This window comes from Magallana gigas, chromosome 7 (assembly GCF_963853765.1).
Source record: "Magallana gigas chromosome 7, xbMagGiga1.1, whole genome shotgun sequence".
Taxonomy (NCBI): Eukaryota; Metazoa; Mollusca; class Bivalvia; order Ostreida; family Ostreidae; genus Magallana; species Magallana gigas.
The window spans coordinates 676,403-694,931 of NC_088859.1; the positions used below are offsets into that span (position 1 = coordinate 676,403).

Here is an 18,529-nt window from a genome sequence, read left to right on the forward strand (position 1 = left end):
ATACTTAATCCTCATAGAAATTTTTTTGTTTGAAATTACTGAAAAATTCTTTTCCAATTTCCTATCTTCTGGTTGCGAGTTATGATGTTTCAAAAATATCAACAGCAAATTTCTTTTCCATGGATTTCGGTCGACTTGACTCTGGTATATATAAGACGATCCTTGTAATTTGTAACAATAATTATTGTAACATCTAATGGCAATGACAAAAGTATTGTACAATAATCTACACAAAGTTTTCAACCACTGAGCAATGGCCTTCTCCTCTCTGAACTGGCCGTCTGACATGTGAGTAGATATTAATTGTAATTTTACCTCTCCCAGCTAAAAATTACCGGGTTGATTTAAACATTTAAGGGGGCTGAGAAGTCATTGCCATTTGTAGACTATATTGATCTCCTTTCTGTATTAAAATATACAAAAGTACCCAAAGCTAAAAAAAATAAATAAATGCATTTTTTCTTTACCGGATACTATTTATAGCTAAATAAAAACTACCTATAAATGGAAAGAGATCTCTTGGGTATTTAGTTGACCACCGTCCTGTTAAATCGTGGACCATTCGTTCGATATAAAAGCTGATCAACTATTCTTTCTCAAAGAACAGCGGCGTGCAAGGCCCGTCAAATCCCCCACATCCAGGACGTCACAACAAATGTACAATTCTTACTTCTTTAGGTGTGCATCGGTACATGTATAATATATGTGTTCTCTGACATATAAACAAAATATATATTTACTCTTTTTATTCTTCTTTGTTTCCGTCAAAACAAAACATTTATTGGTATTTCAAAACTTTTTATAGTTTGACATTTATCACTGAATTGAGACGTTTATTCTAAAAAAGAAAAATCCTTATTTTGACACACTATTGTCGATACTTCATTCTAATATCAAAGTACTGAGAGTACTGAAAGACGGGGTCTTGAAAGTTTGAATTTTTTATTTTCCCGGATTTCCTCGAATATGCTTCCAAAATTTATGAGTTTGAATAAGTTGTTTTTATCTATGTTAATTCGGCTTTTTTTTTTTGCAATTGTTTGATACTTTGTCTAAATTTTACTCAATCCCGGCCTATATAATTGTAGAAAATTGACACAACGGTATATTATGTAAAATAAGACTCCAAGGAAAATTTTTAAAAATTACTACTAACCAGGAAAATCAAACAACTATATCAAAGTAGATAATTTTTATCATTAGATTTATTCAATTTTGTGATCCAAGGGAAAATCCACAAGTCGGACGGTATCCGTAATAAAAGTTTTATGAAAACCCCTAAAACTGCTGAATTAACAAACAAAGTGAACATGTGTATACCGAAAACAAACACAGGCACCTGACGTTAGAAATATTTTTTTACAATAAGATTCCAAGAACTTTGACAATAAAATGATTTGTCACGGTCGCCATTTTGATTTTTAAGACCGACTTATCTGACACAATTTTCTTCATTTGCGATTCATGCAAAATTAATAGGTAAAAATAAATCCGTTCGCCACTTACTACTTTTTTGTGTAAACTCGTTTATCACCTACACGAATTACGATACAACCGTTCCTTTCATTAAAAATCATACTCCGAAAATCAGAGATATAAATAACAGAGATTGTCAAGTCCGCCATTAGCGTGTAAATGTTATGCCTTTAGAACCTCATTGAGGAAAATAGTTAGTCCTACATGTACACCAATGACTCTCTATATCTTTATGGTCTATTAATAATAAGGCAAACCTCTTAATAGGTGACATTCTCGACTTCAGATGGCTGTCTGATGCGCAGTAAAGTATTTAAAACGGTATCATTTTCAGTATTTTCAGTACTTTACTTTTTAAAAATCATTCTTTTCAGTATTTCTCGTTTACTGTTTTACTTTTAAAACCCCTCCTTTTCAGTATTTCTCGTTTACTACATAAATATTTAAAAACCCTCAGTATAACTTAAAAAGACTTGGTGGTCCACAAATTGCCCATCATATTTACATTTATAACGCGATTGATTAAGTTAAAAAAGAATAGTCACGTCAAATTACCATCTAAAAATTATCAAAAAGAAAATGCGTTGACTTTCCTTAAATAGCATTGGTGCACAAATTTGTAAAAATGTATGTTATCCGTGAGCCATAAGGAATTACCATGCTTATCTTGGAGTTCGTGGGTGTAATATTGAGGGGAGAGGTTATTGAGAATGAACGTGTATGTACAGCAAACTCGGTTATAACGAAGTCACTGGGACATTAAGAAACTACTTCGCTATATCCGTAATTCGTTATAACCGTATAAGAAATTCATTAAATTTACATAGCTGGGGATCCAAGATTATTTCGCTATATCCGTAAATTCGCAATATCCGTGTTCATACTAAACGAGTTTTACACACATGTACACGTAGTTCAACTGTATTAAAAATATTGTTTGATTATTCTCATTTTTACTATAAATATATTGTACGTTTAGCAACATTGTACCACTATCTTAATAATATGATACATGTTATAATAGGCTCAGGAATATCAGAGATTACGGAAATGTAGACATTCTCATCTCTAAAATTATTCATGTCTTGATTAAAAATACTTCAGCATTTGAAAATTTACATAAATTTTTAATAAAGTAAATCACATTTTACTTTTTTAACCCCTCTTTCAGTATTTTGATTTACAAAATTATAATCACGATAAAAACCAAACACATTTTCTCTAAGAGAGACACAATCATAGCCAAAGAACTAGATACAATATAAATTTCTTATTATTATTGTCATTATGACCATCTTTTGATGTGACATAGTCATTTCCGTATGCTATCAAGGAGGACCTAGCAAAATATAAACTCTGCATTATAAGAAATATCAAATAAAATCCTTCTAAGAATAGTCCCATTTTAAGTAAACCAGTTCATTATAATTGAACGTGTACGTACAATTAATTTAAAAATCACGTTGCTATGATATAATGAAGACATCAATTTTATCATTACTTAGCTGAAGTATTCAAATTTTCAGGATATTTGGCAAATTACTCCCCTGCATGTAAAAATTATTGCTTCAAGTTTTGGTGGTATCGAACCTACAACCTAAAGAGCTTAGATCTAGAAGGTTACATAATGTCTGGTACTATAACCTCTGAGCCATTTTAGTCACAACAAAGTGCGTTGTTTAAATGCTATATCCGACTTTGGCCACGGGTTTACGGACTTATAATATATTTCTAAAACGTTCAATCGTTGGAATAAATTATATTTTTTAATGAATAGTAAGTCATTACTCCACGCTTTTGTTGATTGAAATTGGTTCGTTTTCAATATTAGACCTTATGTAACATAGTCCAAGTGTTGAAAATATTGAAAGGTTACAAATCGATGTTATGGTAAATTACATAGTTTTGAATGATTTTTTTTATAATTGTCAGATTTTTTGATATTTTATTTAACAGAATCTTATCCATCCTTATATATATATCATATCCACCCATTGTCTAAGTTTCCTACAAAACATTTCATAAAATAAGATATTTCATGGGTTGTTTTTGCAGCCTATGTCGAAACTTAAGCTTCAGGGAACATGCAAAAATAGAGTAAATGTTATAGAGAATGGAAGCTGATCTATTCCATGTCAAGGATGACCCACTCACCCCCACCCACCCCCCCCCCCCCCCCCCAAATAAGAAGAACATATCTCGTTATTCGTTTAATTACCGCCCATTGCGAGTAAAGCATGATTTGCTGCGGTCCTTGATTTAACGAGGCTGGGGGTGGCTGCCAATTTAAAGCGTTTTTATCTCTACACAAAAAAGATTTTCACTGTAAAGTTCTATAACTCTTACATTGTACTGAAATTTTCTTTTGAAAAAATGGATATGATGGTATTGAAGCATTATTTAAAGAGTCAATTGATGGTAACCAAGGGATACAAGATGCCAAATTATCATTTTAGCTGTTTTTCAGCACCTTTTTAACTTTTCAAAGGGAGGTAACTTGTAAAACTTCAAATATTTTGTTCATATATTTTCTTTCTTTCCTTTTTTTTTTAAATTTCACCATCAACAATCTTTATTTAAAGCTCAACCTTTATTACACATGTATTGATTATTATCATGTTAAAATTTTAAAATATTCTTGTGGCTACTTTTTTTTCTTTGCATATTTGCATTTGTGTGAAAAATATATTTTTGGTAATATTGTGAATTTTTTCTTTATATCAAATAATGTTAAATTTTTGCTATCGTGTTAATTTTTTGTGATGTTATTGGTATGTATTTTGCTTTTATTAATATTCCATATATTTTTCATAATTCTTTTTTTTTACACAATGTGCAATTTTTTCAGTTGCAATAAATGATAAAATTAATGATGATTGTAATGTGGTCTTTCACACCAAAATGTTAATTAAGATTATATTAAACATTTCTGCAAATTGGGTGAATTTTGGAGAATTTTTTTTTTGACCCCCCCCCCCCCCCCAGCCTCCTTAAGTTATTTGTTGACGCAGTCACAGTACACCGGGTTCAGATCTAAACATGTATAATTTAATGCATAACAATTCAGATTAAGGATACTTTATATGATCAAATAGCCTGGGGCAAGAAAAAGCTAAAGTTCTATTTAGCTAGTTAATGCCATAATTAAACAGCTCGAATCAGTTCTTTTTAATTAGTTTGGAATTAATTTAATTTTTATACTTTATTCCAGTGAGTCAGAAATGCAACACATGTCAGAGTCCGTGTTTGTGGCACTGTGTACGACAGTGGGGACCTCGAAACAGGTGGCCTTCAGGAGAGAGACAATAGACATGATGGAGATGGTGATAAAAAAAATAACAAGTATTGATAAGGTAATTACGATGGTGAGTGGAAGTCATAGAGAAGGCTTTAGATTTAAAGGATCAGATAGGGACACTATGTTCTGGCCAAACAACCACCGAGTAATCATGGACAAAGCTCAGTCTGAGTATTACAACACGGCCAATACAACCTTGATTCTCTCTGACAGTTCTGAGAGTCCACCAGGATTCACTCTACTTCAGTTACTTACCCCAACAACAGACAGAGCAGTCCAATCAGCATGTGTTAGAATGAATGACAGAGTCTACATAGCTAGTTCTAAATATCAAAACATTAAATTTCAGTTAATGATTCCTAATTCTACCCAACATGGACCTTGTGCTACTAGTGATATATACGGAGAAGAATTTGACACTGTTCAGTGTTTTGCAAGTGACTTTTGGCCTCTCGCTGCATTTTCATGGATAAAGAGATGTCAGTCATGGCCCGACCCTGAAGTTATTGATGATCTCATCAAAACAGGATGTCATTATGTAGCAATAGGACATTCATTAGGACTTCATTTCAATGAAGAATGGAGAATTTCCTTCTCCCAGGCAGAAAACAAACTTGTATACTCAATGAACCACAGTCAGTTTATGACTTACGGATTGTTAAAGCTGTTCTTGAAAGAAGTTATAAAACAGCAATCAGAAGAAACCAATAAACTGTTGTGTTCCTATCATATGAAGACAACAATTTTCTGGGCTATTCAACAAAACATACTCTCTCATTGGTGTCCACAAAATCTCCTGGCCGGTTTCTGGGTTTGCTTTAAACTCCTCCTTAAATGGGTATATGAGGGGATCTGTCCTAACTTTTTCATTCCACAAAACAACATGTTTTTAACAAAGGTCCATGGCCCAGCACAAAACAGATTGTTTTTAGAGTTGCATGATTTGTACAAGAAAGGTCTGGCCTGTTTGTTACTTAGCCCCTCCATTAGGTCCCACATCATTGGTGTTATTTACAATCCTAAACTTTTCATCTATACTGATGAAATTTTTATGGAGGATGAAGTTGAAAATGATGGGCAATTGTTCTTAGAGATAACCGTAAACGCTTCTATATATGTATCAGAACTCCAACAGTTAATTGAATACCTAAGCATAGCAGAACAGTCGGTAGTTTTATCACTCACTCAATGTGAAATTGTCATGTTACAGAAGCTGACAATTAATATTCTTCTGTCGATAGCGTTTGTCTTACTTAACAGAGATGGCAACAAAAATATGTATATTGCTGATAAAATATCCAGTCACTTCATGAAGTTAGTAGCCAAGTTTGGATGTGTTTCTGACATATTGTACATTGCCATGTATTATTATAAGACATTTAAATATAGGGAAACTTTATCTGTCTTAGCAATTGCAAAGACCAAGTTGGCACAACCATATTTAGTACACAATGGACATACAATCCGTAAGTACTATATCGATGCTGTAGGGGGGCAGTCCTGGTCTAAAAAGATGACGCAGACTTTAGCTGACAATATTAAGCTTGTCAACACCATCTGTTATATCAATGAACTTATACCAGAGCAACAATCTGGTCTACAGAACAAGTGGCAATTATCATATATCCCGCTGTTTGTAATGTTACACTTCCTAGAGTTCTTGTGTTGCAGACACATTGATACAACACTATCACAAGCAGCTTTAGATGAGCTACAGGTCCTAGTCCACCATGATCAGGGAATGTATGTACGTGATATGTGTATAGACATCGCCTGGGAGATCCTAGGGATCTGTCAACAGATCACAGGGAACCCCCAGGCAGCTCTTTATTCATACCAACAGTCACTTGCCCAGTATCCATTTAACAAAATACAAACTGCCACACATATGAGAATACAAGATGCAGTTGGGGCAGTCACACATCACTATACTTAATTTATGAGGAATACGTTTATAGTGAATTTCATGAACTCAAAACATCGATATAATAACTCGCTTGCAAAGAATCAAGCAGTACGTGCATTTCAAATTCAAACAACGTACTTGTAAATGAAATGACTATCTTTTTTAAAATCATATTAATCATTATGCATAAACATTTATGTGATTGTAAATATCAGATGTGGTTTTTGTGTTTTTATCAGATCAAAGAGAAAATGTGTATTTCTGAGTATTGTATTATTTTTTTGGCAATGTGTGTTTGCCGGGTGGCATTATTAAATACAAAATTTACAACATGATCAATGACAGACAAATTTTGTATAAACTGCCACTTGGTATATTCAAAATTATATAATTAACAGCATGCCATTTTTATCAAGAGGGATTTCAATTGTCAGAGCAAGTTTATATTACCAATGTGTATGACTGCTTATAAATGTGATGTTTCGTATATTAATGCTTTTATTTGAAAATTTCGGTTGCCTGTATTTGAGATCTTTAACTTATTATCTTTCTACAGAACAAAAGTTTCGTACAGGTGTTGAATTTGATAATATTTCTGCAATAAAAACTCTACCAAGTTTGATTGTTTATTTTTAGAATACAACATTTTCTATATTGTTCAAATTGTAGTACATGCTCAATGCGTAGTTATGAAAAAGATTGCGTGGTAAGAATATTAAAATATTTGACTAACTCTCCGATTATTCGTTTTTAACTTCGTTCTGCTATTCCATTTGCCTAAGTTCTGTTTCAGCTCATTTTCAGACTTTCTTCTATATATTAATATTTACATTTTCCAGTGTCTTTGCCTGTGATAACACTACGTATTGATTTTGTACTATATAACCCATAACTTCAAATGAAGCCAAATTGAGACGCCAGCTGGGTTTGCTTATTTGTATTTAAATATTTGATTGTAAGATGGCTTAAAATTATATGAATATAAATAATCAGGAATCATTCTTTGAATATTATGAGGTGATAATTTTGGCGTGGGCGTGATCAAACCTATCATAAAGCCATTCGGGCTTTATTGGATTTGACCGAAATTATAACCTCATAATACTCAAAGAATGATTCCTTATTACTTAATTATGTACTATCCTGATAATATCTGATAATATTTAATAATAAAATTACGTTTAAAACATTTAACAAATTAAATATCACAAATTAAAAACTTACGATCTTCGTTACGGTATTCGCGTTACTATCAACCATGCATAAAATTAAAATTCTATCACTATCAAAATAAGTCCTGAATACCGGTATGACATAACACTTAGACTGAAAACTTTTCATTTTACAGATATCCCCCCCCCCCCCCCCCGGATTGCCTTTTTGATAGACTTCCAATTTTATAAAGAACAACTTGTTTTCATTTAAAGGAAGGCATTCAAAACGATCCACTTAACAAAATCAAAGTTAAGTGAGGAATATTCATAAATGTGTCTTTTAAAGTTAGCTATGATGTGATATGCGATAACAAATAATAACAAAAAATATTAATGTCGCCATCAGTCTTGTCGGAAACATATTCAGTAGGAATCTTTTAATTTCTTCCTTTGAAATAATTTTAAGGTGGTATGGGACACTCCCATGCTGTGACGTATCGTTTATCGAAATAAACAATTAAATGAAGTATAATTATATAAGTACATGTACTAGTTCTTTCCCAATATTATCACCTAACAGCGTAGCGCAGTGGGTTAATGGGGCATGGTCACGATTTTGGTCAAATTCTATTTTTCTGCTTTTATTATTTACAATGTTTTAGAAATGCATTTGAAATTTGAGAGTCATTCGTGGAGTTATAAGCAAGATACAGGGCTCACGATTCTTTGTCATGTAAACAAGGCTCGTGCCCTGTTTTTGTTTACATAGGTCTAATGTATCAGTAAAAATCTTTTTCAAGCTGATTTGTCTATCTTTTCATTCATTCTAAACCTAAATAAACAGTTTCTAACGTAAACACATTCATTTTAGGTCCAAAACTGTAACTTTCACTTCAACATTCGAAATGTAAACAAACGCCTTGTTTACATAGTAAAGAACTTCAAGCTCTGTAACTTGCTTATAACTCAGCAAATGACACCTAAATTTTGGTCGCCAATTAAAAATGCCTTACTGAAGTATTGTAAATATTAAAATCAGAATACTAATTTTTTACCAAAATCATGACCATGCCCCTTTAAAGGGTTTACTACGAATCTGTAAGTCCTTAGTTCGAACCCCGCTCGGGGTTTTACTAAATTTACCTCTCCAAATAGCTATTTCTTGGTTAAATATTGTAAAATTTGAAAATTCTAAACCGGTGAAAGTATTTCAATTATAATGTACCTTAATCCACACTGATATCGACAGATGTCCCAAACCACCTTATACAGGTATTCCAAAACCATTGCTCGAGATCAGTATATTGTGTATCTTAAAAGGAAGATGGGAAAAGTGACATATTGCCGTGACTTGCATACCTTTACATTTACGGTAATATTTTCTTTGAATTTGATTGCAATTTAGACCCCATTTTCCCTTCTTTCCCAATATCTCCTAGGGTCTGAAAATTAAGCAAACCAGTTAATCATTAATATTGTAATAATTCGCGAATAAAGTTGGTTTAAAGACAACACTGTAGTTTTTTCCCCCGAAGACAACTTCATTTTCGGAAAAGATGCATATTCTTATCAAAACGTATTCTTCCGCCATGTTCGGTATTTTCTGGCTCCCAAAATTGTGAGGTTAACATTGAAATATGACGACCCGTCAACAGGTTCATTAAGCTAGTAAATGCGCTATGAAGAGGGCTGGATACTCATTTTAAAGCTAAGATATATAGATTTTTCCTTTACTAAATAAAAGTTTGTAGCTTCGAAAAACCATATCTAAATATTCAAGGTATATTGATGGTGTATTTGCTGACCAGCCAGCTCCTAAGTTAGAGGCTTATATATGATTGAGCTAGTGTATTGTTTGCATTCATGTACATGTGCAAAGTACATACGATTTTTTACAGTGATCAGTTACATTCATTTTATGCCATTATGTTTGGTTTTTATTCTTTTCACATGTTGAAACTGAAAAGGATTGATAGATTAAAGCACTTTTACTCCATGCTAATAAATCAAACAAAATCTGCCGATACAACTTATACTGATTATTTTATTCAAACAAGAACAGAAAACAGTGAGCGCTTCAGGCGATGAACATGACAACAATCAACAAACTGACACGTGCACATCTCTAATGAACAGTTTGAAGGTCACTCACACAGAAAGGTCAAGGTCAACATATACATATCACATAAAACGTTTCCAGGAATTTGCACATTTGGCATTAATTGTACATGACCTTTTTAGGGTATGGTTGACCCACCCTCACACGGAGATTCCAGTCTGTAACAATGTGGAAGCACATACAGGTATGGTCCTATACAAATACTGACTGTAAACAAATGCTGACAGGCGGTTGTCATGGTGATGACCTCAGTAGTCACGGTAACCTCCTCTCTGACTGACTGCTTTTTTAATTTTCTCCAACACTAATGGAATATTCTGTTTGTAAAGCCGCTCGTTACTGAGGTCAATATATGAGAACTTGGACAGGATTTTTCTCACCTGCTCAGGTGCACTCTCCTGGGGGGAGAATCTGAGTAGGACAGGAATGACAGGCTTGTTGAAGGTCTCAGCCAGGGTGAGGTCCTTCTTACAGTTGTCACTCTGGAGGTACTTGGGGGTGATACAACTCAGCACCACTGAGGCTGCCTTCATATTCCTCTGGATCTGACTCTGTAGAGTCTCTGACCCCCCATCGTGGAGCCCCACCCCGCTGCGGCTGGACTTGCTGCTGTGACCCCTGGGGGGTAGGGTGATGGACACGTCGGCCCAGCACTGCAAGCTGTTGTTCTCCAGCAGCTGTTTGATGTCCTCCACCTTACCCTGCATGTCCCACTGGTAGCTGATGAACACCTGGGGGTCACCTTCACTGGGCGTCCGCGACACCACACCATCTGAGGGGGGAATAAAGAAACAGTCAAAACTAAAAGAACACACAGGGATCATGGCATACGTTGAGTTGCCAGTGTGATCCTATACAATAATGGTAAATCAATAAGTGATTTTACAGAGGGTTCATATTTACAATTTAACCATTCTTCCTACCAGAGAAAAACTTCATCAACTGTCTATATACCAGTTTTCCACCATGGAAATACTAACTGTACAGCCACTTATATTCCCCAGAGAGAACTCACAATATAGCAATGCCTTTCCAAAGGGAAACATGTTCTGTATTGCTATATTTTTCCCCCTCAGGGAAAGATTTCTATATAGCCACCTTCCCTCCTCCCCCCCCCCCCCTCCTGATGAGAATACTACTATAGGTTAAATACTTACTTTATAGCCCCTCTTCTTCAAGAGTAAGGCAGTCCCATTTTATAGCTACTTTACCCCTAGGAAAAGATAAACTATACTGGTATAACTACTCCACAAATTAGGAAAAGACCCACTATATAACAAATATTCCTCCATAGAAAGTATCACATATATCCACTCTCCCTCCAGGAAGAGGCTTTCTGGAGATGTATAGCCTCCTTTCCTCTCAAAAAAATTACTATAACACCAACCTTTTCCCTGAGGAAAAAACCACTGTAAAGTCACACATCCAGGTGAAAGACTCACTCAAGGCCACAACACACTAAATTTTTCCCCATAGAAAGACTTAAAGCTACTCTTAATCCAAAGAAAACTCCTGATGAGAAAGGCACTATATAGTCACTTTTACTCTAGAAAAAGCTACCTCTAAAGCCACCCATCCCCAAAACAAAGACTTACCCTATTCTCTATAGCCACTCTTTAACCCAGGAGATAGACTTACTCTACAGCCACTATTTCCTGTGAGAAAGACTCCCTCCTTACCCACCCATTGCTACAGGAAAATGTCTCCAAAAAGATCCACTCTTTTCGAAGGGAGAATAAAAGGGGAAGAAGTCTCATTGTGTAACATATATATAGCAACTGAACATAATTTAAAAGGTGATCGAGTCAAGTTTTAGATAGTATTTCTCTTTTCATATATCAAAATTAGATACTAACTTCTGGAGTAGGCTAGCATCTCCAGTGGTTTGAGTCCCTCAGCCATTTTGTTGAGGTAGGACTGTTCCAGCACCACCCCGGGGACCCGCCTGAGGGGCTTAATATGGTGCTCCAGGACGTCCAGACTCTCGTTGTACATCTTGGTCTCAAAGTCTACCGCTGGGCACTCACCTACAAACATCAGACATAGTACAATATACCACTGAAACAACTCTACAAACAGCAACAAAGTGTTCAAATCATGATACACAAGTACATGTTTTACAAGTTTGATACATATATATATACATGCATCTTTACAAGCCAAGATTTTCTGATCCATTCCGTTCAGATCTAAAACCCTTCTGGCTTGCAAGAATGATATATTTGTGAAGTGGAGTAAAAGACCTTGGGTTCAAATCCTGATAGCAGCAAATTTAGGTTAATGTCAACAAATAGGGAGCAATTGCATGTGCATACAACATTTCAATTAAGATGCAGCAAACTTATATATTGCAAACAGTTTGGCAAAGGAAAAAATCATAGTTAAAATTACATACCCAACACAGCTTTAAGAGAGGCCCTCAACGTGGACCAAACATTTTTAAACATGGCCGACACCAGCTTCTTGCCCAGCCAATCAGCAAACAGGACTTCATGAAACACAAATGGTGACCCTGTGGCTGCCTCAGTCAGAAGTACGATCACCTGTGTTGCCATGGCAACCTGTGGTCCATTTATCTGCAGGAATTCCTCTTTGGATCTTCCCAGCTTTACGCTGTCATGATGGATAACCTAAAATATTAAAACATGCAGTTTTGTACGGAATGTCTTCATTGTAATCTGTCATAAACCCAGTACCTACCAGTAGCTGGATAGATGTACAATTTGTAAGTGTTGGAATGCACACATCTGATCTTGTACGTGTCAATTTTTCTTTAAATTTCCAATATTGCGTTCCTTTAACATTGACGCAACCCAAGTATTAATTAAGTTACTACTAATACTTTGATGGAATACAAATTGCGCAATTAATCAGAATACTTTTTGCATTCCATATCTATATGTTATATCAACCAAATTTATTAATGCAACGGAATTTAAATACAAAAAACCCCAGGTATTGGAGGATAACATACGTACGTTAAAACATAAAACACATTGATCTATATCTTTACACAGAAATGGTCTATTTCATTCAATTGACATGCTTGAGCATTAATTAATCAAACATTTGGTCACCCTGAACACATTGTTTATACATCAGATTTTGCAAAGTACAGAATGTATTTCACTGTTTATAGGATTGTAAAATGAGCAATCACTTCTCCTTGCTTATTCTTCAAAAGGGACACATTTAAATCTCCCGAACAGCTTGATCTAATAGAGATTTTATTTGTCATTGTAAGGAGAATGTGGGGATTATCTTGATTTCATTCAAATAAAATCACTACATGGTAGTGCTTTCAATATAATGGTATTTTTTACAACTGTCGGTGGTGGGGGTGGGGGGGATATATGTATAGGATCTGCATGCAGGTCTTAAGTTCAAACCTAGGCCAAATCAGAGGTAATTAATTTGCTAGAGTATGGGAATTTCTCTTTGATTTACATATGTTATATATTTTTTTTACTATGGGCAGGCATGTCTCTTCTTTATAGCTCTGACTATATACATGCTTTAATAGCTTGATCGGTAGAGTGCTGGTGTATTGCCAGAAGATCCTGTCAGTGAACATCTGTCTCTGTTTTATATATTGGTACCATTCCCCAGAGTCTATTCACTTTTCCTTGTGAATTTGGTAAATTTTGCATTTTAGAAATTGATAACTTTTGATAACAATATAAAATTTTTAATTAGGTTTGTGTCGCATGCTATATACAGTTTTCAGTTCTTAATCTAATATTTATAATATATATTAAAATTATGTCAGTCTGAGAATTCAAGTTAGTTGCACAATATCCCATGTGCTTACAAATTTTATATTTAAGTAGAGCTGCATGAGTTAAAAATTTAATGACTGCAATGTGGAACAGAAATTAAAGCAATAACTCATATGACCATCCATTTCATAGTAAAGGGTTTAGAAATCTTCATACTATATGCATTAAATGACATCCATAGAGATATTGAGGAGTTAATAATAAAACTAGGGCCTTAAATCAAAAGACGGTCGAATCAGTCACAGGATAAAAGCATTCCAAACAAAGGCTCCAGTGAATCTAATTTACAGGCCGTTGTCAACACAGAGAGAGCTTCACATGCAATGTAGAAGGCTTGGTTATGTGTTGTAAATTACATCTTCCAGTGTTATAGTGGTGCTTTATGGATCCAATGTAAGACTTACATTGTAAGCATGCACGCCAGATAATCACATTTACATGCTAGTTCTCTGTACAACAAAAGTACAGATTATAGCCAAAATATCTTAACTATTAGCCAGCATTTACTAGTAAAGGAAATTCTAAATGGCTCTTAATTCAATTACCGTAAATAGAGAAATCAATCAGCACCAAATTACAAAACCATATAGTCTCTATATGATAAACATTCTCATAAATATAAGGGGGGGGGGGGGGGGGGGGGGGGGGGCGGGGTTAACTTCATCGAAGTAGAATTCAATGAAGAATTATAGTGCAAATCTCCATTAACTCACAGTTAGCTAGTACTGGTAACTGGTTTGATGAAATACATGCAAATTTAAATACTGATAAGATTAAGGGAAATTAATGGGTGTAGATCATTAACTAACCACTGAATGTGGCCAAGAAGACAAAAGTCAATCAATCTGAATTGTTAATTAGATGGTGACAAATGATCTCTTTTATTTAATGCAGCATGGTCTTAAACAATTTTCACAGTCCACTTTGTAGCAGTCAAGCAGCTAATTTTAAATCTGAATAAAATCATATATTGTCTGCATTATTACTTTTTCCAAATTTTAAATAAATAAGTATTTTAATATCAATAAGAGCTGTCAATGTTATTGTGTATTCATGCATGCATGTTACATACATGGCGACATGTTTACAATATCTTATATACAGTAGTACATTTAATACCTACTCAGTTTTGATAAGGGTGGGACAATTCACAGACATTGTTAAAAAGTTATACAAAGCATATCCAGATCTTGATAGTTCAATATATTGAACAAAATCTTTATAAGACTTAATTAATAAGGATAAACAATAAAATTCTTTAAAGATTAATAATTAAACATCATTTTATTAATGACGATACATAAATATCACACCAGTAAAGCACCATATTAACGTGAACTGTTAAAAAGACTTCACAATTATAATACATATATTTTTACCTGCAAGTTTTTCTTCTTGAGGTCCGCTTTAATATTCTGGGCCAGTCTGACGTCAGTTGGGTCGTAGATGAGATAAATCACATCAGGTTTGGATCGCTGAGTGCGCGCGCGGAGGTGCCAGTTGTCCGGCTGCCTGTGCTCGCGGTCCAACGTCTGTAGGATCTGCTGCATCACCTTCTTACGTACCACACGGCTGTCGATCCCGAGCTGGTGGATCATATCTTGGTCCGTGAGGGACATCAATAGGAACCCGTCCACCATGCACTCGGCCAGACTCTGGCGGTAGAACTCTTTGATGCCCAGCTTAAACAGCCACTCCTGGAGGTCATTCACGCTCCACTGACAGATCTTCTTACGTTTGTACTCCCCAGTGAATTCCGTGTCGGGTGGGGTGTGGGGGGTGGGGGGTGAGTGTATGGAGGCGTACTTCTCTAGATCCTCCATTATAGACCCTATCACCACTGAAGTCTTCTCGGCAAGGCTCAGTTTATGGTGGTCCGGTGAGGTTAATTCCACCACATCCTTAACTAACAGATTAAACTCTTTTGGCATTTCAGTTTTTTCTAAAGAGGAGAACATTACTGGAAATATTGCAACTGATGTTGGGTCCACTTTGAGTCTCTCCACAAGAGTTTTACCCTCATACACCGACACAGGGCACATAAAGTAACTGTCTGACAAAATCAAAATTGCAGCACGGCACTTTTCAATTGCTTCCATACGCATGGAAAACCAACAGGGGCTGTCCGTATTTTTTTCGTCTTTATCGAACCAAATGTCTTCTGCCAGATTATTTTCCTTTAATTGGCGCACAGTTTCCACCACAAACTTTCGCTCTGTGAAGCCTGCATCAGGGGAGTAAGAAATGAAGATTGTTTTCTTGAGTTTCTTTGACTTGCCGTGGTTTGGGGGGTTCTCCTTTTTGCCGCCACCTTGTACATTACTCCCCTCCCTCTGCACAGACTTGGGCGGGTCCTTGACCCGCTCCGGCTGAGATCGAACGTTGGATACCGAGTCAAACTGGTTGATGTCTTCAGCGTCATGGCCAGTCCTGCCTCTCATCTCGTCAGGATCCATGGCCTCTTGTTTCACCATTTGTCGAAGTCTGCGCGCTATCTGAGCTTCAACATGATCATGAATTTAACAACCGACAGCTAATCTTCCATTCATCTTTATCTTCCATAGATATATTTGTCACCTTTTACACACAGTTATTACCACAAAACATTTCTCCGACTTTTGTGCACATGCAGTAAAACGAAATTAGTAAACCGGGCACCTGCTCCATGCATAGAAACCAAACATTGTTTACTATAAGGCCGCTTAGGCACTGACGCATAACGCGATCGCTTAGATCAAATTAAATAGCACTTCATTACCTACGTCGGCAGGTATCTTGATAATTTATCACCATTAATCACAGAATTTAATCTTTTTCTTGTTTTCATGTTTCTGGTATGCATTTTATAAGATCTGGTCTCATAACGATACACGTCTGACGGGAGAGGATCTTGAGGGGCGCCGCGAACAAGATTGCCTCCACGTCAATAGTGTCAGTGTGTGTGTGGGGGGGGGGGGGGGGCAACTCTGTGCTAATTCACTTTTTATGCGTAAATTTAAGAAAATATGTTAGCTGCGAGGAAAAGCGTGTTGCCATATGCCTGAAAACACACATGCCGAGCCCCTCCCCCCCCCCTCTCTCTCTCTCTAGTATACAATTAAAATTAGATTTGTAAATCCGCTAATAAAGATATGCTTGTATATAGCGTATCGCAGAGGAACGGTTTTAGAAGTCTAATTAACGTTAAGATTGTCTCTCTGAATTTGAATTAACCTTGTGAAACTACTAAGAGCCTTTTGTCATACATCTACAATTTCTTTATTTACCAATTAAGGGCCCCCAAGGGGCAACATGAAGATTGTACATACAGCATCCAATGTACATAAAACATGAAAAAAAAAAACATGTACAAGAGGGAAAAAGTTGGATGATTGAAAGAGCTAGGGCAGACATGAACATTTAATAAGTATATATATATATGTATGTTTTCATACACTCAACACAGTGTCTAATCTGTATATATTTATGTATATTTACATTATCCAGTGTCTCTGTCTGTGATAACACTACGTATCGATTTTGTTCTATATAACCCATAATACAAATGACGCCAAATTGAGGCGCCAGCGGGGTTTGCTTATTTATATTTAAAGATTTAATCGTACGATGGCCTAAAATTATATAAATATAAGTAATAAGGAATCATTCTTTGAATATTATGAGGTGATAATTTCGGTCGGGGCGTGATCAAATCTATCATAAAGCCCTTCGGGCTTTATTGGATTTGATCACGCCCTGACCAAAATTATCACCTCATAATACTCAAAGAATGATTCCTTATTCCTTATTTAACACCATACATAAATATGTCAAAATACAAATGTTCATAGTATAAATCTCATAACCGGTTTTTGAAACATGATTGGTAATGAATATCTCATGTGTGGATCTAGGGAGGGGGGGTTGGGGGGTTGGGGGGGTTGGGTTGCTATAATAATTATATAAAGGGGTACGCTTGATATTATGAAAAGTAACAGAAGCTGTCAATTTGACTGTTCGTTTAGCCCATGTGCAATTTTATACAACGAACTTAATGAATTATTCATGGAAAGACCACTGTTGACAACCGATTGGAGACAAATATTAAAAAAAATACCGAACTCATATCATAATACAGGTACATGTAACACGGTTACCTAGTGAAACATTAGCCAAACACCAATCGAAGTTAAAGTTGAAAAAACTAAATATATAGTGCCAGAAACAATTATTTTTCACAAGTCATATCAGATTGGTTTAGTAAGTTAGAACGTTTCATTAACCTTACAATAGTAAATCTATTTTAAACGCTTGATGATGTTTACTTGTGCTCATGAATACGCCGCCGTGATCAGGTCTGGTGTGTTATTGAACAATGAACATCACATATTTCCAATCCAAACATAACGGGAAATATACACGGAATGTAAATATATCTATTTGCATGCTGTTTTTGGAGAGAACGTTCTGTAATTAGCATGTTATATCTAGAACTAAAGACTTCATTCCTCTTATCAAACCTACATGCTGTATTGCTCACAGTCCATATTCACTTCTGTCAAAATAGCATGCTAGCAAAGTAAACATAGATTGCAGTAATGACAAATATATTTCTACATGTAAACATTGCATTTTTACGATTAATCAACCTAAGTTAAGTCGTCTGCGTTGTCCTCAAAAATGATTTTATTGACACAAGACATGAATTATGAAAATACAATGTACCATATACATAGTTTGGTGCAGACACTATATTTTGAATATAAAAACACCTTGCTATGCAATATTTTACATTGATGTGTTTATCATCCTGGAGGG

General features: G+C 35.3%; 1 protein-coding gene across 1 annotated transcript; it reads right to left on the minus strand.

The window, feature by feature from the left end:
• Window positions 1-9,858: 9,858 nt before the first annotated feature.
• Window positions 9,859-16,457, minus strand: LOC105321613 (uncharacterized). Its single transcript, XM_011419972.4, has 4 exons — window positions 15,112-16,457; window positions 12,349-12,583; window positions 11,810-11,980; window positions 9,859-10,725 (listed from the first exon to the last, which is right to left on the minus strand). The coding sequence occupies exons 1-4, from the start codon at window positions 16,204-16,206 to the stop codon at window positions 10,202-10,204; spliced, it is 2,025 nt and encodes a 674-aa protein (XP_011418274.3). The 5' UTR covers window positions 16,207-16,457; the 3' UTR covers window positions 9,859-10,201.
• Window positions 16,458-18,529: the final 2,072 nt, after the last annotated feature.